Source organism: Peromyscus eremicus, chromosome 7, assembly GCF_949786415.1.
Source record: "Peromyscus eremicus chromosome 7, PerEre_H2_v1, whole genome shotgun sequence".
Lineage (NCBI taxonomy): Eukaryota > Metazoa > Chordata > Mammalia > Rodentia > Cricetidae > Peromyscus > Peromyscus eremicus.
The window spans coordinates 10,852,729-10,877,752 of record NC_081422.1 but is presented as its reverse complement, the minus strand read 5'-3'; the positions used below and the strand labels follow the sequence as shown (position 1 = coordinate 10,877,752).

Here is a 25,024-nt window from a genome sequence, read left to right as displayed (position 1 = left end):
TTGTACTTCAATACTGATGAAAGTTTCAGGATGTTGTATGGCTATGAAATGACATTTTTTCCCCTGATTTTTTCCAGACCAGGTTTATCTGTGTAGCCCTGGAAGTCGTGGAACTCACCCTGTAGATCATGGTGGCCTTGAACCCAGAGATGTGCCTGCATCTGCCTCCCAATTCTGGGACTAAAGGCATGAGCCACAACCACCTGGCAAAAAGACGTCTTCTTTCGTATTTGTTTTGTGGTGGATTTGGGTTAAATAATTATCACTGTCTAGTTAGCCAAGATTTTAGGACATCGCTTATTTTCTTGTCTGTCTCCTGATCTCAGGTGCTTGTGTAAACACTAAACAAAGAATTGTCCAGCAAGACCGCAGACCTGCTTGTGTCTCTCTGTGGTGAAACTCTGTCATGCGTCCTTAAAATGTTCTCTTTTCTGTTTTGGTTTTTTGAGACAGGGTTTCTCTGTAGCTTTGGAGCCTGTCCTGGATCTTGTTCTGTAGAGCAGGCTGGCCTGGATCTCACAGAGATCTGCCCACCTCTGCCTCCCGAGAGCTGGATTAAAGGCATGAGCCACTACTTCCCGGCCCTAAAATGTTCTTAGTGGTTCTATGGACAGTTGGCATATAGCATATTGCTGTGCTGTATAACTTTCTTTGTTTAGTGTATTTCTGGTTTGCCTTTTCTCGAATTGGGGTGGTTTACTCTCAAATGAGGTTGGGTGGGGCTAACGGAGGGGTGTGGCCAGTGATAGGCGTGACTAAAGTGGGTGGGCCAGCACTGATGACAGTATTCACCCACCTTTGTGGGTATAAAAGACCCAGAGCTGAGGCTCCAGCACCACACGGAGTGAAAGTCTCCCAGGAGAAAGCTTCTGTGGTGCTGCACTGTCTTCAGCCAGGTCTCCATGCTGTTGGAGTAAGGTAAGTTATCTGTATCTCTCTTCAACAACTTTCCGATGTTTGTCCTGCTGAGAAAATGACGAGGATCAAAGGTTCATAAGCGTCAAGCACTCTCCTGGGCGTCAGGATTGGCTGGTCAACCTCCAGCTTTAGGGTGTCAGCTTTATCTGTGTTTCATTTGTGTTCAGTCCTGTCAGCATTTAAGTATGATTATTGTGGGGCAACGTTAATCCGGGCTATCCCCAGTCACAATGAGTTTTGTCACTCGAGGGGTTGACTGTCCAGTTAGTTCTTATCCCTATGTAATATGGGTGGTCGAGGGGGTCTGAGCATGACCAGGCATCCTGGCCGATTTCTGGCTGGGAATGATTGATATTGCCCCCGGGGTCCTCCCCTGTGGTATAGAATCTGATTCCCTAGGTGTTCCCTGTTTCCCAAAGGCCAGAATCTTTCTTACAGAATTTCCAGATTTTTAGTTTTTAAATTTTATGGCCATTGGATTAGATTTTCCTATTGTGTATATTTTGGGTTAGAGGCTAGTTTGTTTCCTTTTGTGGGTGAAGGTGTGGGACTCCTCCAAAGTGTTACCCAGTGATTTGATCAAGGGAACCCTGGGGACCTGCAACATCTCAGGTTGCATGGCCCCAGGCTCAGGGTGACCTTTTGAACACAAAAAACCAGGTTCTGGGATGGCATACCTCAGTTAACAGAAGCTAAAAAGCAAGGTTGGTGCATTTAGAGACCTTCCCAAAAGTATGGACATTGATGGATTAGGCCTTTTTAGAGTTTTAGCAGGTGGTGCTGTCCTCCTGCTGAGGGTATTTGGTTTGGTTTGGTTTGGTTTGGTTTGGTTTGGTTTGGTTTGGTTTGAGACGGTTTTTCTGTAGCTTTGGAGTCTGCCCTGGATCTCCCTCTGTAGCCCAGGCTGGCCTCAAACTCACAGAGATCTGCCTGCCTCTGCTTCTCAAGTGCTGGTATTAAAGGCATGCACCATCACCACCTGGCTCCTGTGCTGAGTTTTACAGCCTTAATGGTACCTCCATCATGGAGTTCGTCTTGCTAAGGTCTGAGGCCTGTTTTCCACTTACCTTTTGAGAGAAGTCAGGTTTCCTCTCTGCTCTTCCCTAGTGAGGTTAGGTTTTCTGTCTGACAGTTGCATTTGAAATCTTAATTTTTCGTTTGTATTGTTTTCCTTAGATTTTAATTAATGAAGTTTCTTGAATTGGATGACTAAACATTTTATTTCCCATGTATTCAGGACAACCTTGAGGACAATTTGGATCCAAGAACAACCTTGAGTCCCTGATTATCTCGGTCCCAGAGCAGCAGTAGCCATGACATCTGAGCACTGTGGCCCCCAGAGCCCAGGGAGTGCCATCATGACCTTCCGCCCAACCATGAGAGAATTTTCAGATTTCAGCAGGTACATCGCCTACATGGAGTCCCAAGGGGCACACCGAGCCGGACTGGCCAAGGTCATCCCACCCAAGGAGTGGAGAGCCAGGCAGTCCTATGAGGACGTCAGTGACATCTTAATAGCCAGTCCCCTGCAGCAAGTGGTGTCTGGCCAGGCAGGTGTGTTCACTCAATTCCATAAGAAGAAGAAAGCCATGACGGTGGGACAATTCCGTGACCTGGCCAACAGTAAGAAATACCAGACCCCGCCACACCTGAATTTTGAAGATTTGGAGAGAAAATACTGGAAAAGTCGATTCTTTGGGTCACCGATTTATGGTGCAGATGTCAACGGCTCCCTGTTTGATGAGAACACTCAGTATTGGAACGTGGCCCACCTGGGAAGCATTTTGGACCTCTTGAAGCAGGAATGTGGCATTGTGATTGAGGGTGTCAACACGCCCTACCTGTACTTTGGCATGTGGAAGACCACCTTCGCGTGGCACACGGAGGACATGGACCTGTACAGCATCAACTACCTGCACTTTGGGCAGCCCAAGACGTGGTATGCGGTACCCCCCGAGCATGGCCGACGCCTGGAGCACCTGGCCAGGCAGCTGTTCCCGGGCAGTTCCCAGGGCTGCCAGGCCTTCCTGAGGCACAAGGTGGCACTCATCTCACCCACTGTGCTCAAGGAGAATGGTATCCCCTTTGGCCGCATGACGCAGGAGGCTGGGGAGTTCATGGTCACCTTTCCCTATGGCTACCACGCTGGCTTCAACCATGGCTTCAACTGTGCAGAGGCCATCAATTTTGCGACCCCGAGGTGGATCGACTATGGCAAGGTGGCTTCTCAGTGTAGCTGTGGGGAGGCCAGGGTGAGCTTCTCCATGGACGCCTTTGTTCGGATCCTGCAGCCTGAGCGACATGAGCTGTTGAAACACGAGGGACATGGAAGTGTGGACTACCCAGAGGTCACCTCGCACCCCAGTCAGGAGACATTTACTCTGACTCAGAGGCATCCCTGTGCGGGACCCCTCAGGTGTGTGGTAAGCAGAGCCCTCAACAGCTGCCCTTACACTAAGGTGGGCTCTGAGTCCCAGCGCCTTTCAACATCCAAGCTTTTGGCTCCTCAATTCACTGTCCAGGAGAGAAGATTCTCCAAGCAAGCTTCCGGGGCCTCCCTGATCTTCATGGATACTGCTGATGCCAGAGCCCTGGACCTTTCACAACATTCACAGGCCTATGGAATCTTGGATAGGAGCCCCCAAATCTCCCTGCCACTCAAGAAGATGGACTTGAACTCAACAGACACAGGTTCACCTCCTGCCCCTTAGACCTTTTGGCCACCACTGGACATTCCTAGTCATCTGAATCAACGGCTGTCTGATATGCTGACAACTGAAACTGTACTTTGGGTCCTGGATTCAAGTCACCTTTGAATTTGCACATGGTGTCTCCCTCAGAATTGATGCAAAGGATGGATCTACAGTGTGTCGTGCAACTGCGTGAAGAGAATGGATGCTCCATTTGACTGTGGTGTCAGTGATGGGGCTTTTGTAGTTTAGATAGGTTCCGGACAATGGGACTCCTGGATGGAGTCTTCTTCATGTGGGTGTGGAGGTAGGCCACACACCTGCTGTGATGGGAAGCAGCCAGCAGACATCCTTGCAGCTTCTAGGCTAGAAAACCACAAGTCCATTTGACACCTTAGAATATCCTGCCACACCAGTTCTGGGTCAGAGAAAAACTCAATGAGAGGAAATGGCACAGTTCTGAGGATGCCCCATCCTTCCTCCTGCTCTGACAACTGTGTCTTCCTGAGACCATCGACTTGAACCTCCCACTAGGAGGATGCCACAGGGAGAGAAGGCAGGTCTTGGGGCACTCAGCATGGTTCCGAACGTGCATGCACCTGACCTACTCACACAGTACGGTCTTCAGAGCATCATGGCCGTCATCTGCATCGGCACATCTGGAAGGACCTGCACATGCCCATGAGTGCCCTGACTGACTTTCTGGTCCAGAAGTAGGGAGGTGAGAGAGACATTGTAGGCTGATCCCTCCTGTATTCCCTCAGCATTTCCTTGTACTTCTGCCCTAATTGTCTCATGGTCTCAGGTGGTGCTACAGAGGCTACAGTGTGGACCGATAACAGGACCTGGTGGGGACTCCACACACTCGCTATGAGTAATCTGTTGTCCACGCTGGGGGGAAATGGCTTTTTCCTGTCAGTTACCCCTCACCCATGCTCTGTAAGCAGGCCCAATAAAGATAGTATTAATTCTCCTAACTGAAGTGTAGTGGATACTTTGGTTTGTGTTTGGGGTGCTGCTCTAAAGGAGGGTAGAGGTTTATGTCTCCCCAGGACAGGAATTCTGCCTTAGACTGGATGCCATATACACTTCTTCCCTGTCCCCTCACCATACCCATGGCCCCTCAAAGCTAACTAAGAACACATAACAGCCTCACAACAGAGAGACAGACAGGTCTGTGGTCTTGCTGAACAATGCTTTGTTGTGTGGCTACACTACCACCTCAGATCAGGGTATAGACAAGAAAATGAGCAATGTCCTCAAATCTTGGCTAACTATACAATGATAATTATTTAACCAGAATCCACCACAAAACAAAAATGAATATGTCTTTTTGCCAGGTGGTTGTGGCTCACCCCTTTAGTCTAGTGAGTACTAGGCCAGCCTGGTCTACAAAGTGAATTCCAGAACAGCCAGGAACTGTTCATAGAACCACTAAGAACACTTTAAGGCCGGGAAGTGGTTTCTTCTGCCTTTAATCCCAGCAGTCAGGAGGCAGAGGTGGGCAGATCTCTGTGAGTTCAAGGCCAGCATGGTCTACAGGGTGAGTTCCAGGACTTCCAGGGCTACACAGAGAAACCTGGTCTGGAAAAATCAGGGGAAAACAAATGTCATTTCATAGCCATACAAGATTCTGAAACTTTCATCAGTATTGAAGTACAAACATTTTAAATGTCCTAGAACTGGTATAGAGCACAGTTTTGAACTCATGAAACAAATGAAGGATAACATTAAGAATGACAGAACTCGCAGGGTTTGGTGGCACACACCTTTAATCCCAAAACTTGGAAGGCAGAGAGTGAGGCAGGAGGATCTGTGAGTTAGAGGCTAGAATGGTCTAAAAAATGAGTTTCCAAACACCTGTGAGATTTGAAAAAAAAAAAACACCTCAAAAAGAAAAGGAGACAAAGAGTTAAATCAGATCATTGATAGCAGTCTCTGCTCTCTTGTTCCTGGCTAACCTCTCAGCTATTGGCACCAAACTGGGCCTCTAATCCTCATTTTGAGTGGATCAATATCGGAGCCCTGCATCCTAAACTATATGGAGAATTCTACAATAGTTTAGCACAATTAATGGTGCTTAAGACCAACTAAACCTCTTCAGAGCACAGTGAGTCCGTGACTTGACTCATTCACTAAATCCAGTGGGGAATATGACAGGCCCCCAGACCTTAGCACAACTGACTCCATGATGGAAGTACCAGTCAGGGTGTAGACAGCACCACCTATGCAAATGAAAACAAAGACCTTATCCAGCACAGTCCGTAGCTCTGGGACAGGCTCAAAATACACTAACCTTGCATTTTGTTTTCTGTAGTTATGCTTGGCTAACTGCTCTTGGTTTAAGGCATTTCTTTTTTCTTGTGATTTTTGAGATGGGGTTTTTCTCTGTTATTTTGGTGCTTGTCCTGGATCTCGTTCTGTAGACCAGGCTCGCCTGGAACTCACAGAGATCTGCCTGGGTCTGCCTCCTGATTGCTGGGATTAAAGGTATGTGCTACCACTACCTGGTATGAATTTCCTTTTTTTTTTTTTTTTTTAATCCTGAATGCCATTTATTGAAGGAGGGAGGAGATCTTGAATACATGCTTACAGCACAATGGGAGAACCCTGGAGAGCAGAAGTTTGCTACAGATGCTCCCCCCGCCCAGACAGGGTTTTTCCGTATTGCTTTGGAGCCTATCCTCGAACTCATCCCAGTTCAGGGATTAAAGGTGTTCGCCACCACTGCCAGGCTGCTAAAGATGTTTTATATTCTTTCGTCTAAGATGTTAATGCCCATTATGCAGGATACACATACAAGGAACTTCCCTTAAGCATTCAGGAGGGTGGAACCTTGCAGGGAATTAGCATAGGGAGGATATCAAGGTCAAGGTCAGCAAGCAAGGCAACAATTTTCCAAAATGGGGGCCAGGGCCTTGTAGGTCCCCATTTTACTAATAAATGAGCTCCTGACTTAGGTTGCATGGGACGTCAGCAGGTCACCTTACCCGTCATGGAGACACCTGCCCAGGCTACACAGGCACTCGTCTTAGGTTGGTGAACGCCCCCCAAGGCATTACCCGTCTGAATACTCATTATCATACAGGCTCAATCGTGTGTGAGCTGCAGAGTTAACTGCTGCCAAGGATCTCAAAGTGGCACTGGGCTTGCATTCTGTGTGTTTGACACAGAAAAGACCAACAGAGGTCCTAACCCACCCATAGCCAGTAGGCTAAAGGTAACTGAGCCATTCCCTTCCTTAAGGAGCCTTACTGCAAATTGGAGTCTTTGTAAGATGGTATCCCAAAGGCAAATGGAACTTGAGTTTATAAATTTATAATTTTAAAAGCCAATCGAAATGTATATAACTACTGAATTAAACTTATCATGCCCAATATAATGAAAGATTAATTAACTGTGGTAGCTACTTTTGCTGCCAGGGTCTCCACTGTGCTAGCTGTAGTAACCAATTATGAAATGGTAATCCCAGAAACAGTAGCAGTTGTGGCCGCCTCTGTATAACAGCAACAACAGCAGCAGCAATGTCAAATTCTCTTCTGGAGTGTGTGGGCATCCACTGGCATGGATACAACTCCAGGAACAGGAACCACCAAGGTCCATTTTTCTTGATCCCAGCACGACTTAATCAGGCAGCTCTGCAAAAGAACAACTAAGAACCATAAAGAAAAAACAGGCAGCTCACAAGGAGCAGAGCTAATGGTCTTATAATGGCTACATTTAGGCTGATAATTTTTTTTTTTTTTTTGGTTTTTTGAGACAGGGTTTCTCTGTGTAGCTTTGTGCTTTTCCTGGAGCTCACTTGGTAGCCCCGGCTAGCCTCGAACTCACAGAGATCCACCTGGCTCTGCCTCCCAAGTGCTGGGATTAAAGGCGTGCACCACCAACGCCTGGCTAGGCTGATAAATCTTAAGATATCTTCAAAGGGGGCTAAATGAATTTCAGGAGGCCAATAAATGTTGCACAGAGCAACTCCTGAAAAGTATTATTACACCAGCTTGAAGAGGATTTTGTAAATGAAAAGGCTTAGCTGGCATGCAACTGTTAATGAATAGAGGTCAGTGACCTTCAGGGTTATCCTTAATCTCCAAGGTGTTTGGGTGACTTGTTCTCAAACATACTTGAAAAAGCAGTTACCATACATTACCTTCTAGAGAATCCAACCACATGGTTACAGTTCCTAGGCTTATGTTAATGCTTGCCAAAGTTGGCCATATTGGGCTCTCAATCCCCATTGGCATCAGAAGGGGAGAGTTTTTCATGAAGGCCCAATAGGTCTCTGCCATGTTGGGCTTCAGCAGTAGCCACAGGGTGCACTCAGCGCTCAGGAATCCAAAGAGGAACCTCATTGTCCTGAGGAAAGACATAAACTGAACCCCGGGCCCACATCAATACCAGATCGGGTCTCCTCCAAGTGCCAGTAGAAAGATCCTTCCATCACTCCAGAGGGTGATTTGCAACAGGAGCCCTCCGGTGCTTATCTGCAGTGGATACTCCAGGAGAATCCACCAATAAAAAATTTAAAATATATAAAACAAGGGAAAGAATAGAATGTGGAGAGGAATGATGAGTCCCTAGTTCCCCCTTTTTACTTTAGCAAAATATGTTTGTTTCGGTTTTTTTTTAATGATTTAAATTTTTCTTTTATTTTTTATTTTTTTAATTAATTAATTAATTATTCTATTATCAGCTTGATATAGTATAAATTCTTATATTAATAGTGAAATGTTTCCTTGAGGTTTGCTCAGTAATTGAGTAAACCCAAAATTTATTACAAGCCATAGTCATCCTAGGGTCCCCCATATATATATATATATATATCCTCCATGGTTCTGTGGGTTGTAGTCTGATTGTTCTTTACTTTATATCTAGAATCCACTTATGAGTGAGTACATACCACGTTTGTCCTTCTGGGTTTGGGTTACTTCATTCAGGATTTTTTTTCTAGTTCCATCCATTTGCCTGCAAATTTCATGCTGTCATTGTTTTTCTCTGCTAAGCAGTACTCCATTGTGTATATGTACCACATTTTCTTAATCCATTCTTCAGTTAACAGGCATCTAGGTTGTTTCCAGGTTCTGGCTATTACAAATAGTGCTGCTATGAACATAGCTGAGCATGTATCTTTGTGGTATGAATCAGCGTTCTTGGGTAGATGCCCAAGAGTGGTATGGCTGGGTCTTGAGGTAGTTCAATTCCTAATTTTCTGAGAAACCACCATACTGATTTCCATAGTAGTTGTACAAGCTTGCATTCCCACCAACAGTGGAGGAGTGTTCCCTTTACTCCACATCCTCTCCAACATTGTCTGTCATTAGTGTTTTTGATCATATCCATTCTGACAGGTGTAAGGTGGTATCTCAGAGTCATTTTGATTTGCATTTCTCTGATGATTAAGGATGTTGAGAATTTCTTTAAATGTCTTTCAGCCATTTGTGATTCTTGTTTTGTGAATTCTCTGTTTAGCTCTTTAGCCCATTTTTTTAATTGGATTGTTCAGTATTTTGATGTCTAGTTTCTTGAGTTCTTTATATACTGTGGAGATCAATCCTCTGTCAGATGTGGGGTTGGTGAATATCCTTTCCCATTCTGTAGGCTGTCTTTTTGTCTTATTGACTGTGTCTTTTGCCCTGCAAAAGCTTCTCAGTTTTAAGAGGTCCCATTAATTAATTGTTGTGCTCAGTGTCTGTGCTGTTGGTGTTATATTTAGGAAGTAGTCTCTGGTGCCAATGCATTCAAGAGTACTTCATACTTTCTTTTCTATTAAGTTTAGTGTAACTGGATTTATGTTGAGGTCTTTGATCCACTTGGATTTGAGTTTTGTGCATGGTGACAGATATGGATCTATTTGTAATCTTTTACATATTGACATCCAGTTATGCCAGCACCATTTGTTGAAGATACTTTCTTTTTTTTCATTGTCTAGTTTTGGCTTCTTTGTCAAAACTCAGGTGTTGATATGTGCATGGATTAATGTCAGGGTCTTCAATTCGATTCCATTGGTCCATATGTCGGTTTTTATACCAGTACCAAGCTGTTTTTATTACTATAGCTCTATAGTAGAGCTTGAGGTCGGGGATGGTGATGCTTCCAGAGGCTGCTTTATCATACAGGATTCTTTTAGCTATCCTGGGTCTTTTGTTTTTCCATATGAAGTTGAGTATTTTTCTTTCCAACTCTGTGAAGAATTGTGTTGGGATTTTGATGGGGATTGCATTGAATCTATAGATTGCTTTTGGTAAGATTGCCATTTTTACTATGTTAATCCAACCTATCCATGAGCATGGGAGATCCTTCCATTTTCTGATATCTTCTTCAATTTCTTTCTTTAGAGATTTAAAGCTCTCATCAAAAAGGTTCTTCACTTGTTTAGTTAGTGTTATCCCAAGGAATTGTATATTATTTGTGGCTATTGTAAAGGGTGATGTTTCTCTGACTTCTTTCTCAGCCCTTTTATCATTTGTGTATAGGAGAGCTACTGATTTTTTTGGTGCTTAGGAACAACTACACCTCTTCAGAGCACAGTGAGTCCATGACTCCACTCATTCACTATCCAGTGGGGAATGTGACAGGCCCCCAGACCTTAGCACAACTGACTCGCTGATGGAAGTACCAGTCAGGGTGTAGACAGCACCACCTATCAAAATGAAGACAAAGACCTTATCCACCACAGTCCATAGTTCTGGGACAGGCTCTAAAAACACTAACCTTGCATTTCGGTTTTTGTAGTTATGCTCAGCTAACTGCTCTTGTTAACTGAAGTTTGTCAAACCAGAACACCGTCTTTGAGCTTAAAAGCTGACCCTGAAAAAGGCTCCTGACTATACTGGGATCCTGAACACCCAGTGTAGTTGCCGGCTGGCCAATAAAGACTTTCTGTTGCCTTAATCTCTCGTCCCAGCAGTCTTTTCTGGTGGATATCTTCCCACAACTGAAAACCAACCATTACTCATTTTGTTTTGAAACAATCAGAAGCAAGACAACAGTAAATGCTCTTGTTTTAAGGCTTTGCTTCCCCCCCCCCACCCCCGATATATAAGACGCGGTTTCTCTCTGTTATTTTGGTGCCTGTCCTGGATCTTGCTCTGTAGATCAGGCTGGCCTCGAACTCACAGAGTTCCACCAGGGTCTGACTCCCGAGCACTGGAAATAAAGGCGTGTGCCACCACTGCCCGACATGACTTTTCTTTTACCTTAAATTCTTTTACACTTTCTGCTGACTTCATGACATCTAGATTCATTAAAATAATTTCCAGTATTTCATTTACTGTTGTCTTGCTTCTGATTGTTTCAAAACAAAATGGGTAATGGTTGGTTTTCAGTTGTGGGAGGAAATCCACCAGAAAAGACTGCTGGGACGTGGGATTAAGGCAACAGAAAGTCTTTATTGGCCAGATGGCAACTACACTGGGTGTTCAGGATCCCAGTATAGTCAGGAGTCTTTCTCAGGGTCAGCTTTTAAGCTCAAAGACCGTGTTCTGGGTTGACAAACTTCAGTTAACAAGAGCAGTTAGCTGAGCATAACTACAGAAACCAAAATGCAAGGTTAGTGTATTTAGAGCCTGTCCCAGAACTACGGACTGTGCTGGATAAGGTCTTTGTCTTCATTTTGATAGGTGGTGCTGTCTACACCCTGACTGGTACTTCCATCATGGAGTCAGTTGTGCTAAGGTCTGGGGGCCTGTCATATTCCCCACTGGATTTAGTGAATGAGTCAAGTCATGGACTAACTGTGCTCTGAAGAGTTTTAGTTGGTCCTAAGCACCATTAATTGTGCTAAACTATTGTAGAATTCTCTATATAGTTTAGGATGCAGGGCTCCGATATTGATCCACTCAAAATGAGGATTAGAGGCCCAGTTGGTGCCAATAGCTGAGAGGTTAGCCAGGAACAAGAGAGCAGAGACTGCTATCAATGATCTGATTTAACTCTTTGTCTCCTTTTCTTTTTGAGGTGTTTTTTTTTTTTTTTCAAATCTCACAGGTGTTTGGAAACTCATTTTTTAGACCATTCTAGCCTCTAACTCACAGAGATCCTCCTGCCTCACTCTCTGCCTTCCAAGTTTTGGGATTAAAGGTGTGTGCCACCAAACCCTGCGAGTTCTGTCATTCTTAATGTTATCCTTCATTTGTTTCATGAGTTCAAAACTGTGCTCTATACCAGTTCTAGGACATTTAAAATGTTTGTACTTCAATACTGATGAAAGTTTCAGGATGTTGTATGGCTATGAAATGACATTTTTTCCCCTGATTTTTCCAGACCAGGTTTCTCTGTGTAGCCCCGGAAGTCCTGGAACTCACCCTGTAGACCATGCTGGCCTTGAACTCACAGAGATCCGCCCACCTCTGCCTCCTGACTGCTGGGATTAAAGGCAGAAGAAACCACTTCCCGGTCCTAAAATGTTCTTAGTGGTTCTATGAACAGTTCCTGGCTGTTCTGGAACTCACTTTGTAGACCAGGCTGGCCTAGTACTCACTAGACTAAAGGGGTGAGCCACAACCACCTGGCAAAAAGACATATTCATTTTTGTTTTGTAGTAGATTCTGGTTAAATAATTATCATTGTATAGTTAGCCAAGATTTGAGGACATTGCTCATTTTCTTGTCTATACCATGATCTGAGGTGGTAGTGTAGCCACAAACAAAGCATTGTTCAGCAAGACCACAGAACTGTCTGTCTCTCTGTTGTGAGGCTGTTAGGTGTTCTTAGTTAGTTTTGACAGGCCATGGGTGTGGTGAGGGGACAGGGAAGAAGTGTATATGGCATCCAGTCTAAGGCAGAATTCCTGTCCTGGGGAGACATAAACCTCTACCCTCCTTTAGAGCACCCCAAACACAAACCAAAGTATCTACCACACTTCAGTTAGGAGAATTAATACTATCTTTATTGGGCCTGCTTACAGAGCATGGGTGAGGGGTAACTGACAGGAAAAAGCCATTTCCCCCGCCCCCAGCATGGACAACAGATTACTCATAGCCAGTGTGTAGAGTCCCCACCAGGTCCTGTTATCGGTCCACACTGTAGCCTCTGTAGCACCACCTGAGACCATGAGACAATTAGGGCAGAAGTACAAGGAAATGCTGAGGAAATACAGGAGGGATCAGCCTACACCTGTCTCTCCCACCTCCCTACTTCTGGACCAGAAAGTCAGTCAGGGCACTCATGGGCATGTGCAGGTCCTTCCAGATGTGCCAATGCAGATGACGGCCATGGTGCTCTGAAGACCGTACTGTGTGAGTAGGTCAGGTGCATGCACGTTCGGAACCATGCTGAGTGCCCCAAGACCTGCCTTCTCTCCCTGTGGCATCCTCCTAGTGGGAGGTTCAAGTCGATGGTCTCAGGAAGACTCAGTTGTCAGAGCAGGAGGAAGGATGGGGCATCCTCAGAACTGTGCCATTTCCTCTCATTGAGTTTTTCTCTGACCCAGAACTGGTGTGGCAGGATATTCTAAGGTGTCAAATGGACTTGTGGTTTTCCAGCCTAGAAGCTGCAAGGATGTCTGCTGGCTGCTTCCCATCACAGCAGGTGTGTGGCCTACCTCCACACCCACATGAAGAAGACTCCATCCAGGAGTCCCATTGTCCGGAACCTATCTAAACTACAAAAGCCCCATCACTGACACCACAGTCAAATGGAGCATCCATTCTCTTCACGCAGTTGCACGACACACTGTAGATCCATCCTTTGCATCAATTCTGAGGGAGACACCATGTGCAAATTCAAAGGTGACTTGAATCCAGGACCCAAAGTACAGTTTCAGTTGTCAGCATATCAGACAGCCGTTGATTCAGATGACTAGGAATGTCCAGTGGTGGCCAAAAGGTCTAAGGGGCAGGAGGTGAACCTGTGTCTGTTGAGTTCAAGTCCATCTTCTTGAGTGGCAGGGAGATTTGGGGGCTCCTATCCAAGATTCCATAGGCCTGTGAATGTTGTGAAAGGTCCAGGGCTCTGGCATCAGCAGTATCCATGAAGATCAGGGAGGCCCCGGAAGCTTGCTTGGAGAATCTTCTCTCCTGGACAGTGAATTGAGGAGCCAAAAGCTTGGATGTTGAAAGGCGCTGGGACTCAGAGCCCACCTTAGTGTAAGGGCAGCTGTTGAGGGCTCTGCTTACCACACACCTGAGGGGTCCCGCACAGGGATGCCTCTGAGTCAGAGTAAATGTCTCCTGACTGGGGTGCGAGGTGACCTCTGGGTAGTCCACACTTCCATGTCCCTCGTGTTTCAACAGCTCATGTCGCTCAGGCTGCAGGATCCGAACAAAGGCGTCCATGGAGAAGCTCACCCTGGCCTCCCCACAGCTACACTGAGAAGCCACCTTGCCATAGTCGATCCACCTCGGGGTCGCAAAATTGATGGCCTCTGCACAGTTGAAGCCATGGTTGAAGCCAGCGTGGTAGCCATAGGGAAAGGTGACCATGAACTCCCCAGCCTCCTGCGTCATGCGGCCAAAGGGGATACCATTCTCCTTGAGCACAGTGGGTGAGATGAGTGCCACCTTGTGCCTCAGGAAGGCCTGGCAGCCCTGGGAACTGCCCGGGAACAGCTGCCTGGCCAGGTGCTCCAGGCGTCGGCCATGCTCGGGGGGTACCGCATACCACGTCTTGGGCTGCCCAAAGTGCAGGTAGTTGATGCTGTACAGGTCCATGTTCTCCGTGTGCCACGCGAAGGTGGTCTTCCACATGCCAAAGTACAGGTAGGGCGTGTTGACACCCTCAATCACAATGCCACATTCCTGCTTCAAGAGGTCCAAAATGCTTCCCAGGTGGGCCACGTTCCAATACTGAGTGTTCTCATCAAACAGGGAGCCGTTGACATCTGCACCATAAATCGGTGACCCAAAGAATCGACTTTTCCAGTATTTTCTCTCCAAATCTTCAAAATTCAGGTGTGGCGGGGTCTGGTATTTCTTACTGTTGGCCAGGTCACGGAATTGTCCCACCGTCATGGCTTTCTTCTTCTTATGGAATTGAGTGAACACACCTGCCTGGCCAGACACCACTTGCTGCAGGGGACTGGCTATTAAGATGTCACTGACGTCCTCATAGGACTGCCTGGCTCTCCACTCCTTGGGTGGGATGACCTTGGCCAGTCCGGCTCGGTGTGCCCCTTGGGACTCCATGTAGGCGATGTACCTGCTGAAATCTGAAAATTCTCTCATGGTTGGGCGGAAGGTCATGATGGCACTCCCTGGGCTCTGGGGGCCACAGTGCTCAGATGTCATGGCTACTGCTGCTCTGGGACCGAGATAATCAGGGACTCAGGTTGTTCTCGGATCCAAATTGTCCTCAAGGTTGTCCTGAATACACGGGAAATAAAATGTTTAGTCATCCAATTCAAGAAACTTCATTAATTAAAATCTAAGGAAAACAATACAAACGAAAAATTAAGATTTCAAATGCAACTGTCAGACAGAAAACCTAACCTCACTAGGGAAGAGCAGAGAGGAAACCTGACTTCTCTCAAAAGGTAAGTGGAAAACAGGCCTCAGACCTTAGCAAGACGAACTCCATGATGGAGGTACATTCATTAAGGCTGTAAAACTCAGCACAGGAGCCAGGTGGTGATGGTGCATGCCTTTAATACCAGCACTTGAGAGGTAGAGGCAGGCAGATCTCTGTGAGTTTGAGGCCAGCCTGGTCTACAGAGCGAGATCCAGGGCAGGCTCCAAAGCTACAGAAAAACCCTGTCTCAAACCAAACCAAACCAAAAAAAACCAAACCAAACCAAACCAAACCAAACCAAACCAAACCAAACCAAACCAAACCAAACCAAACGAAATCAAACCAAAGCCCCTCAGCACAAGGACAGCACCACCTGCTAAAACTGTAATAAAGGCCTCATCCATCAACGTCCATACTTTTGGGAAGGTCTCTAAATAAACCAACCTTGCTTTTTAGCTTCTGTTAACTGAGGTATGCCAACCCAGAACCTGGTTTTTTGTGTTCAAAACGTCACCCTGAGCCTGGGGCCATGCAACTTGAGATGTTGCAGGTCCCCAGGGTTCCCTTCATCAAATCACTGGGTAACACTTTGGAGGAGTCCCACACCTTCACCCACAAAAGAAAACAAACTAGCCTCTAACCCAAAACATACACAACAGGAAAATCGAATCCAATGGCCATAAAATTTAAAAATTAAAAATCTGGAAATTCTGTAAGAAAGATTCTGGCCTTTGGGAAACAGGGAACACCTAGGGAATCAGACTCTATACCACAGGGGAGAACCCTGGGGACAATATCAATCATTCCCAGCCAGAAATCGGCCAGGATGCCTGGTCATGCTCAGACCCCCTCGACCACCCATATTACATAGGGATAAGAACTAACTGGACAGTCAACCCCTCGAGTGACAAAACTCATTGTGACTGGGGATAGCCCGGATTAACGTTGCCCCACAATAATCATACTTAAATGCCGACAGGACTGAACACAAATGAAACACAGATAAAGCTGACACCCTAAAGCTGGAGGTTGACCAGCCAATCCTGACGCCCAGGAGAGTGCTTGACGCTTATGAACCTTTGCTCCTCGTCATTTTCTCAGCAGGACAAACATCGGAAAGTTGTTGAAGAGAGATACAGATAACTTACCTTACTCCAACAGCATAGAGACCTGGCTGAAGACAGTGCAGCACCACAGAAGCTTTCTCCTGGGAGACTTTCACACCCTGTGGTGCTGGAGCCTCAGCTCTGGGTCTTTTATACCCACAAAGGTGGGTGAATACTGTCGTCAGTGCTGGCCCACCCACTTTAGTCACGCCTATCACTGGCCACACCCCTCCGTTAGCCCCGCCCAACCTCATTTGAGAGTAAACCACCCCAATTCGAGAAAAGGCAAACCAGAAATACACTAAACAAAGAAAGTTATACATCACAGCAATATGCTATATGCCAACTGTCCATAGAACCACTAAGAACATTTTAGGGCCCGGAAGTGGTGGCTCACGCCTTTAATCCCAGCTCTCGGGAGGCAGAGGTGGGCAGATCTCTGTGAGTTCCAGGCCAGCCTGCTCTACAGAACAAGACCCAGGACAGGCTCCAAAGCTACAGAGAAACCCTGTCTCAAAAAACCAAAACAGAAAAGAGAACATTTTAAGGACGCATGACAGAGTTTCACCACAGAGAGACACAAGCAGGTCTGCGGTCTTGCTGGACAATTCTTTGTTTAGTGTTTACACAAGCACCTGAGATCAGGAGACAGACAAGAAAATAAGCGGTGTCCTCAAATCTTGGCTAACTAGATAGTGATAATTATTTAACCCAAATCCACCACAAAACAAATAGGAAAGAAGACGTCTTTTTGCCAGGTGGTTGTGGCTCATGCCTTTAGTCCCAGAATTGGGAGGCAGATGCAGGCACATCTCTGAGTTCAAGGCCACCATGATCTACAGGGTGAGTTCCACGACTTCCAGGGCTACACAGATAAACCTTGTCTTGAAAAATCGGGGGGAAAAATGTCATTTCATAGCCATACAACATCCTGAAACTTTCATCAGTATTGAAGTACAAACATTTTAAATGTCTGAGAATTTGGTATTGAGCACAGTTTTGGAGTCAAGAACCAATGAAGGATAACATTAAGAATGACAGAGTCAGCAGGGTTTGGTGGCACACACCTTTAATCCCAACACTTGGAAGGCATAGAGTGTGGCAGGAGGATCTTTGTGAGTTCGAGCCCAGCCTGGTCTAAAAAGTGAGTTCCAGGAAAGCCAGGGGTGTTACACAGATACGCTCTGTCTCAAAAAAACCCAAAAAAACAAAAACAAACAAACAAAAAACCCAACCAACCAACCAAACAAAACAAAAAGACAAAGTAATTCATATGAGTAGACACCTGGTTTCTCTACTAGGTCAGTTTTGGATATTTGTACTTCTGGAGAATTACTAGTGGTTCCTGTGTCTGGCCTGAAGCTATAGAGATGTCTGTACATTGTAGCTGCCCGGACTTTGATGTATGTACATGCGCTGCCCTAACTGTGACTTTCACTTCTAAGATCTTTCCTAAGGAAGGGTTTTCCTCTCCCTGCTTGCCCTATTTCTGTGAGGGTTCTGTTGTGTCTTTTCATTTTACTCCTGTATGTTTTTTTTTTTTCAATTTTACCTTGATATCAATTCACCTAGTTCCTCAAGTGGAATGACTAAACATTTCTCATGTAACAATGCTGAAGGTGAATTCAATATGGAACCAAGAAAGACCTTAATCTCCTGATCAAGACAGGGTTTATCTGTGCTAGAACTCTCTTTGTAGATCAGTTTGGCCTAGTCCACACAGATATCAGCTTGCCTCTGCCTGTGGAGTCCTGGGATTAAAGGTGTGTGCCACCACGCCCAGCTAAGATTCAATTATTCTAAAGTATGCTTTTCACACCTGGGGTTCAAATGTCTGTTTCTATTTGATGTGTATTTTGATTTGGCTTTGAATTCTGATATTAACATTGCCAGCCCAAATTTGTTTGGCTTAATTTCATCTCAGTATTCCCATTGAGTTGAATCATTCAAAAAGACTACATTTTTCTATATTTTCTTTAGGCTTTGAGCATAACCCTTCCTGAAGATAGTGTAGCATTGCAGCAAAATCTTGTGTTCTCTAGAAACCACTGGTCAGGATGGCTGGGTATGCTCAGACTCCCAGGCTCCCGTACTACCTAGGGATGAGAACGAACCCCACTGTCACCCCTTTGACTGACAAATCTCACTGTGACCGGGGACAGCCCAAATTAATGTTAGAGAACTTCAAGGGGCTGAAACTTGTCTAATATCCAACACCCTTAATCTAGGCATTTCCCCTTATGAGCAGGTGTCTGCTGATCTGCTTGGTACATTAACTCATCTGGACAATGGCAATATTACCAGGCCTCTGAGACCACTTGGTTGGCAGATACAAGGTTTGACTAAGTGTGCCCTCTGCTGATGCTTTACAAACTGAGTAGATTAACTAGGTTGATCCAGACCTAGAGGTATTAGAAGTTTCTGCGTCTGTATTAAAACAACAGTTAGATTTCATTGTCGAACTGCTCCTACATAATTGGAGAGGTTTCGACTCACTGCTCCTGAGGTAAGGGGACTACGTGTGGCTGTGGGAGAAACCTATTGTTTCTCTGCTAATTGATCAGGAATAATTAGAAAACACCTGTGTGGTTAGAAAAAAAATAAAACTTCAAAAATAAAAGGAGACTAAGAGTTACTTCAGATCACTGATAGCAGTCTCTGTTCTCCTGTCCTGGCTAACCACTCAGCTATTAGCACCAACTGGGTCCCTAATCCTCATTTTGAGTGGATTAATGTCAGAGCCCTTAATCCTAAACTATATGGAGAATTATACATTAGTTGAGCACAATTAATGTTGCTTAGGACCAAATACACCTCTTCAGAGCACATGACTTCACTCATTCACTAAATCCAGTGGGGAATATGACAGGCCCCCAGACCTTAGCACTAATGACTCGCTGATGGAAGTACCAGTCAGGGTGTAGACAGCACCACCTATCCAAATGAAGACAAACACCTAATCCACCGCAGTCCATGGTTCTAGGACAGGCTCTAAACACACTAACCTTGCATTTTGTTTCCTGTAATTATGCTTGGCTAACTGCTCTTGTTAACTCTAGTTTGTCAACCCAGAACATGGTCTTTGAGCTTAAAAGCTGACCCTGAGAAAGGCTCCTGACTATACTGGGATCCTGAACACCCAGTGTAGTTGCCGGCTGGCCAATAAAGACTTTCTGTTGCCTTAATCCCACGTCCCAGCAGTCTTTTCTGGTGGATTTCCTTCCACAACTGAAAACCAATGATTACCCATTTTGTTTTGAAACAATCAGAAGCAAGACAACAGTAAGTGGAACATTGGAAACTTTTTTAATGAATGTTGATATCATGAAGTCAGCAGAAAGTTTAATAAGTTTAAGGTAAAAGAAAAGACAGAAAGAAGAGGATCCTGTTGAGCTGAATAAAAAGATAAGCAGGTTTGGATGGGAAGCTGGATGGATTGGCATGGAAGGGAAATAAAGATGTTCGCACACACTGAGGTGAAACAACCTGCAGCATGGTCTGGGGATGTTGTCAGTTGGCACAGTGCTTGGCTTTGAACCCTAGAACTTCCTAAATCGGGTGTGGTGCTGCTTGCCCGCCATCCAAGCTGGGGGCGGTGGGTGGGCAGTAGAAGCCGGAGTTCAAGGTTAAGGCTTTGGCTCATGTAGCAAATTTGAGGCTAGCTTGGGATGCCTGAGACTCTGTCAGAATGAAAAGGAGAAATCAGCCATCAGGAGGTCTCTCTGGAGTACCAGAACAAGAAACTGGGTGTCGAGTTGTAAGGGTGTTTAGTAGGTCAGTTTCTATGACCAGAAGCTTGATAGTGCCCCAAAGGCAAGCTCCATGCTGCAGGGGAGGGGAAGCCTTAGCTTCCCAGGCCAGGGAGTGGGAAGTGTGCCTCCATGTTTTCACACTGAACCAGCCGCACTGGGACACCAGGCCTCTGCTCCTGTCCTGCGTTTGGGGACAGCTTGGGTGCACACAGCAGACTCAGATCTAAACATCCTGATAATTTCTCCTGCTGTGACAACTGGTCTCCCTGTGAACACTGGTGTCGACCTCCCCAGCACTGGATGTCACAGGAAGTATACTACTTCTTGTAAGTCTGTGACCTGTAAGCAAGGCCTGGTGCCGTGTTCACCTCCTTCTTATGTGGCCCCTGGGACACCTCTCCTGAGGTGCTGGTGGCCAGCTCCCACTCTCACTTGGGCCAACATTGGTTGATGTTGAGATCTGTACTGGGTTCATTCCCAATTTCCGTGGGGGCCTTTGAGTCAGTCACCCTGTCTTCCTTGAGACCACGCCACACTCCCTGAGTGAGCCCAGGAGCTAAGTCCAGTGCTCCACGTGTCCCTGGGCCACCTCACAGACCCTGGAGGTTACTCCCCTTCGAATAGTGGAACTTTTCATCTGCCGAGCCAGTTGTGACTCAGGGAGAATTTATAATGACTGTTCTTTAATAAAATTGCCTTAATGTGTGCATGCAAAGCTATGAACTGAAATACTGGAGCAGGTTTTGAAATTAGAAGTTTTGATCTGGAGATCTGCCCAACATTGAAGAGCGTTTACTAAATAATCCTTCAGAGAATAAAAATTGGAATCCTATGATAGAAGTTCACAATGAACACACACACACACACACACACACACACACACACACAGAATGTTAGGTCGGTGTTGCACAGATCTTAGATCTCAAGTCCAGCATGAAGCCTGGTCTACAGAGCAAGTTGTAGGACAGCCAGAGCAGTTACAGAGAGAAACCCTGTCTTTAGACATAAACAAACAAATCACAATGGACTGTAACTCCATCTCCCAAGGCACATTCACAGGCATATACCCACACCATATACATCATTAAAATATGAGAATTGTAAGTTATATTTATATACCCTTCTGAATTGTTTTCTTCTAGTACATGTAAATTTAAACAAAACCATGCCAAAGAACACTCAATTAAAGAAGTAAAAAAGAAACAAATCTTGGGTCCAGTGACTTTTTGCTGCATTCATTTTTAGTGTGTGTGTGTGTGTGTGTGTGTGTTTTGTGTGTGTGTATTTGTGTGTGTGAATGTGGGCATGGGTGTGTGTTTTGGATGGCTGTCGCTTTGGGGAGTTGGCTCTCCCTTTCACCAGTGTTTCTGTGGATTGATAGATCTTCAGGCTTGTGAGCAATTGCTTTTACCTGCTGCTCCATCTTGTTGACCTTCCATAGACAATATCAGACATGTGAATGAGGGCAAGGCTAGACCATGTCACCCTGGAAGACAAATCCAATTAAAATATGGGGTACAGATTTAAACAGAAAATTCTCAACAAAAGAATCTCAAATGGCTGAGATACACTTAAAGAATTGTTCAACATCATTAGTTATCAGAGAAATGCAATTCAAAAATTACTGAGATATCATCTTATACCTATCCAAATGGCTAAGATCAAAAAGGCTAATTACAGTCTATGTTGGAGAGGATGTATATGTTTACACTCCCACTGCTGGTGGGAGTGCAAACATATACAACCACTTTGGAAATCAGTATGATATTTTCTCAGAAAATTGGGAATCAGTCTATCTCAAGACCCAGCTATACCAATCCTGGACATATACCAACCATACCCCAAGGACACTTCCTTAACTATGTTCATTGCAGCATTATTCATAATAGCCAGAACCTGGAAACAACTGAGATGCCCCTCAACCGAAGAATGGATAAAGAAAATGTGGTACATATACACAATGGAGTATTACTCAGCAGTAAAAAAAAATGACATCATGACATTTGCAGGCAAATGGATGGAACTAGAAAAAAATCATCCTGAGTGAGGTAACCCAGACCCAGAAAGACAAACACGGTATGTACTCACTCATAAGTGGGTATTAGCTATAAAGTATAGGATAGCCACGCTACAATCCAGGGACCCAGAAAGGCTAGGCAACAAGGAGAACCCTAAGAGCGATGCATGGCCAGGGATTGAATGATGCTGGGATTTCAAACTTGTATTCACCACGCCCTTCCTTCTTTCCTTCCTTCCTTCCTTCCTTCCTTCCTTCCTTCCTTTCTTTTTTTCTTCCTTCATTTCTTTCTTTCTTTCTTTCTTTCTTTCTTTCTTTCTTTCTTTCTTTCTTTCTTTCTTTCTTTCTCTTAATTTACAGACGGCATAGGGAAGATTGTTTTATAAACATTATTAGCAAAAATAGGGGGTGGGTGGAAAGGGTGGGGTACTGGGGTATGGGAATATGAGAAATCAAGTTGGTTGGGTAGGGTCAGGACAGAGGGGGAGAGTAAAGAAAGAGATATCTTGATGGGAGGGCATTTTGGGGTTAGGGAGAAACCTGATGCTAGGGAAACTACCAGGAATCCACATAGATGACTCCAGCTAAGTCTCCTAGCAATAGTGGAGAGGGTGTCTGAACTGGCCTTCTGTAATCAGATTAGTGACTACCCTAATTGCCATCAGAGAGACTTCATCCACTAACTGATTGAAGCAGATGCAGAGATCCACAGCCAAGCACTGGGCGGGGCTCAGAGAGTCCAGTTGAAGAGAGGGAGGAGAGATTGGACAAGCGGGGGTGGTGGTGGGGGTTGGGGGTTTGGGGGGTGTCAAGATCATGATCGAGGAACCCACAGAGACAGTTGACCTGAGCTAGTGGGAGCTCATGGAACTCTGGACTGATAGCTAGGGAGCCTGCATGGGACAGACCTAGGACCCACCCAAGCCTTCTGAATGTGACAGTTGTGTAGCTAGGGCTGTTTGTGAGGCCCCTGGCAATGGGATCTAGACCTGTCTTTGGCACCTGAGTTGGCTTTTGGGAACCTGTTCATCATGCTGGTATGCCTCCCCCAGCCTTGATGCAGGAGGAGGAGGAGTTTGGTCCTGCCTCAACTTCGTGTGTCATACTTTGTTGACTCCCATGGGAGGCCTGCCCCTTTCTGAACAAAGGAGGAGTGAATGGGGGGCAGGTAGATGTAGATGGGAGATGGGGGGAGGGAATAAGAGGGGAGGAGGGAGGGGAAACTGTGGTTGGTATGTAAAAATAAATGAAAAAAAATGAATTAAATAAATAAGAGGTCATACTGGCTGAATTAGATTTCTAAGAGACAACCACACTGCCTAATTTTGAGGTTAACTTCAAGGTAGGAAATGTATCCTGGCTTTTGGGATCTGTTCTCATGAACAGGATTTTACATTAATGGGCAATAGTCTGTTTATCCAATCAATCTTGTTTCTTGGGTTGGGATTGTTTTTGTTTTGGAGACTGTATCATGCTATATAGACCAGACTGAATGATGCTGGGATTTCAAACTTGTGTTCACCATGCCTTTTCTTTTTTTCTTTCTTTCCTTCTTTTTTTCTTTCTTTCTTTCTTTCTTTCTTTCTTTCTTTCTTTCTTTCTTTCTTTCTTTCTTTCTTTTAATTTACAGATGGCATAGGGAAGATTGTTTTAGAAACATTATTAGCAAAGAAGAAAGAACAATTTAAGGTCAATGGCTGACTTTGTGATGCTGGGTTTGCTGGGTTTATATTGGAGAATACTGAATAAAATTATTTTTTCTTGGCTAGATTCTGTGTTGTCCATAATAGCCTTGAACTCACTATATAATAGAGTTAACCTGGAACTCTAGCTTCTTATGCCTTCACCTTCCAGGTACTGGGGTTACAGACGTATGTGACCATGCAGGGCTAAGATTATTCTTTTAATGGTATCTCTCTTTTAAATATTTTGTGTGAGCCGGGCGGTGGTGGTGGCGCACGCCTTTAATCCCAGCACTCAGGAGGCAGAGCCAGGTGAATCTCTGTGATTTCGAGGCCAGCCTGGGCTACCAAGTGAGTTCCAGGAGAGGCGCAAAGCTACACAGAGAAACCCTGTCTTGAAAAACCAAAAAAATAAAATAAATAAATAAATAAATATTTTGTGTGTATTACAAATATCTAAATGTACTGTCTTATCAATAAAGAAATACACTATTTCCTTTGTTTAGAAACTTCTGAGTCAGCTAGGCAGTGGTGACACACTCCTTTAATTCCAGCACCCAAGAGGCAAAGGCAAATGGATCTCTGTGAGTTTGAGACCAGCTTGGTCTACAGAGTGAGTTCCAGGACAGCCAGGGCTATACAGAGAAGCCCTGCCTCAAAAAAAAAACAAAAAACAAAAAACCGAAAACAAAAGACAAAAGCAAAAACCAAATCAAAACAAACAAACAAACAAAAGGAAGAAAAAAAGGAAACTGCTTAAATGAATTGGCAAGCTTGAAGATGTTTTATAATTTCATTTGATTAAGGAATTTGTTAAAAATCTGAGGTCCCAATATTTTCTAGTACCTATTACGTGACAGTGTTTTTATACATAGCTCTCAAGAAATTCCAGATACACACAGAAAAGATCTCAGGATATAGAGTTTGGTGCTAACTAATTCAAAACAGTATCATCTGTGCAATGAGGTATTCAAGATCTAAATTTTACCATAATAACGTCTTGTCATAAAAAAACGTAAATACAGTTTTACAAATACGAATGTGCATGAAACTCAAAGGCCCACTCGCAAGCCTGTGTGAAAAATGGAAAATCAGGATTATGTCCATGACATAAGGCCTTTGCTGTCCAGGAGGTGGTGATGGGAGGTAAGCCAAGTTACAAATGCCTGGAGAGGGTGCCCAAAGATGAGGGAGCCCGAAAGTGAGGCTCTTCCTCAGGAGATGAAGTCTTGTTGGGTGAGGGATCACAACAATCTGAGGGGTAAGTGAGCACCAGGTACACATAACTAGGGCCTGAAGACGGCAGTGAAATCTGACTCATGTAATAAAACGTTTGAAATCTGCAAATGATTCAGGATCAGCTGGAGAGGCTGCGTAGTCCCCTAGTGAGCCAACACACCCTCCCCTACTTCAGCTT

At 45.0% G+C, this 25,024-nt stretch overlaps 2 protein-coding genes across 2 annotated transcripts; one reads left to right on the top strand and one right to left on the bottom strand.

The window, feature by feature from the left end:
* The first annotated feature begins 2,170 nt into the window (after positions 1–2,170).
* LOC131914062 (lysine-specific demethylase 4D-like) lies at positions 2,171–3,933 on the top strand. Its single transcript, XM_059266657.1, has one exon. The coding sequence runs from the start codon at positions 2,232–2,234 to the stop codon at positions 3,627–3,629; it is 1,398 nt and encodes a 465-aa protein (XP_059122640.1). The 5' UTR covers positions 2,171–2,231; the 3' UTR covers positions 3,630–3,933.
* A 9,178-nt stretch (positions 3,934–13,111) lies between these two features.
* Positions 13,112–14,830, bottom strand: LOC131914061 (lysine-specific demethylase 4D-like). The gene has a single exon (XM_059266656.1). The coding sequence runs from the start codon at positions 14,828–14,830 to the stop codon at positions 13,433–13,435; it is 1,398 nt and encodes a 465-aa protein (XP_059122639.1). The 3' UTR covers positions 13,112–13,432.
* Positions 14,831–25,024: the final 10,194 nt, after the last annotated feature.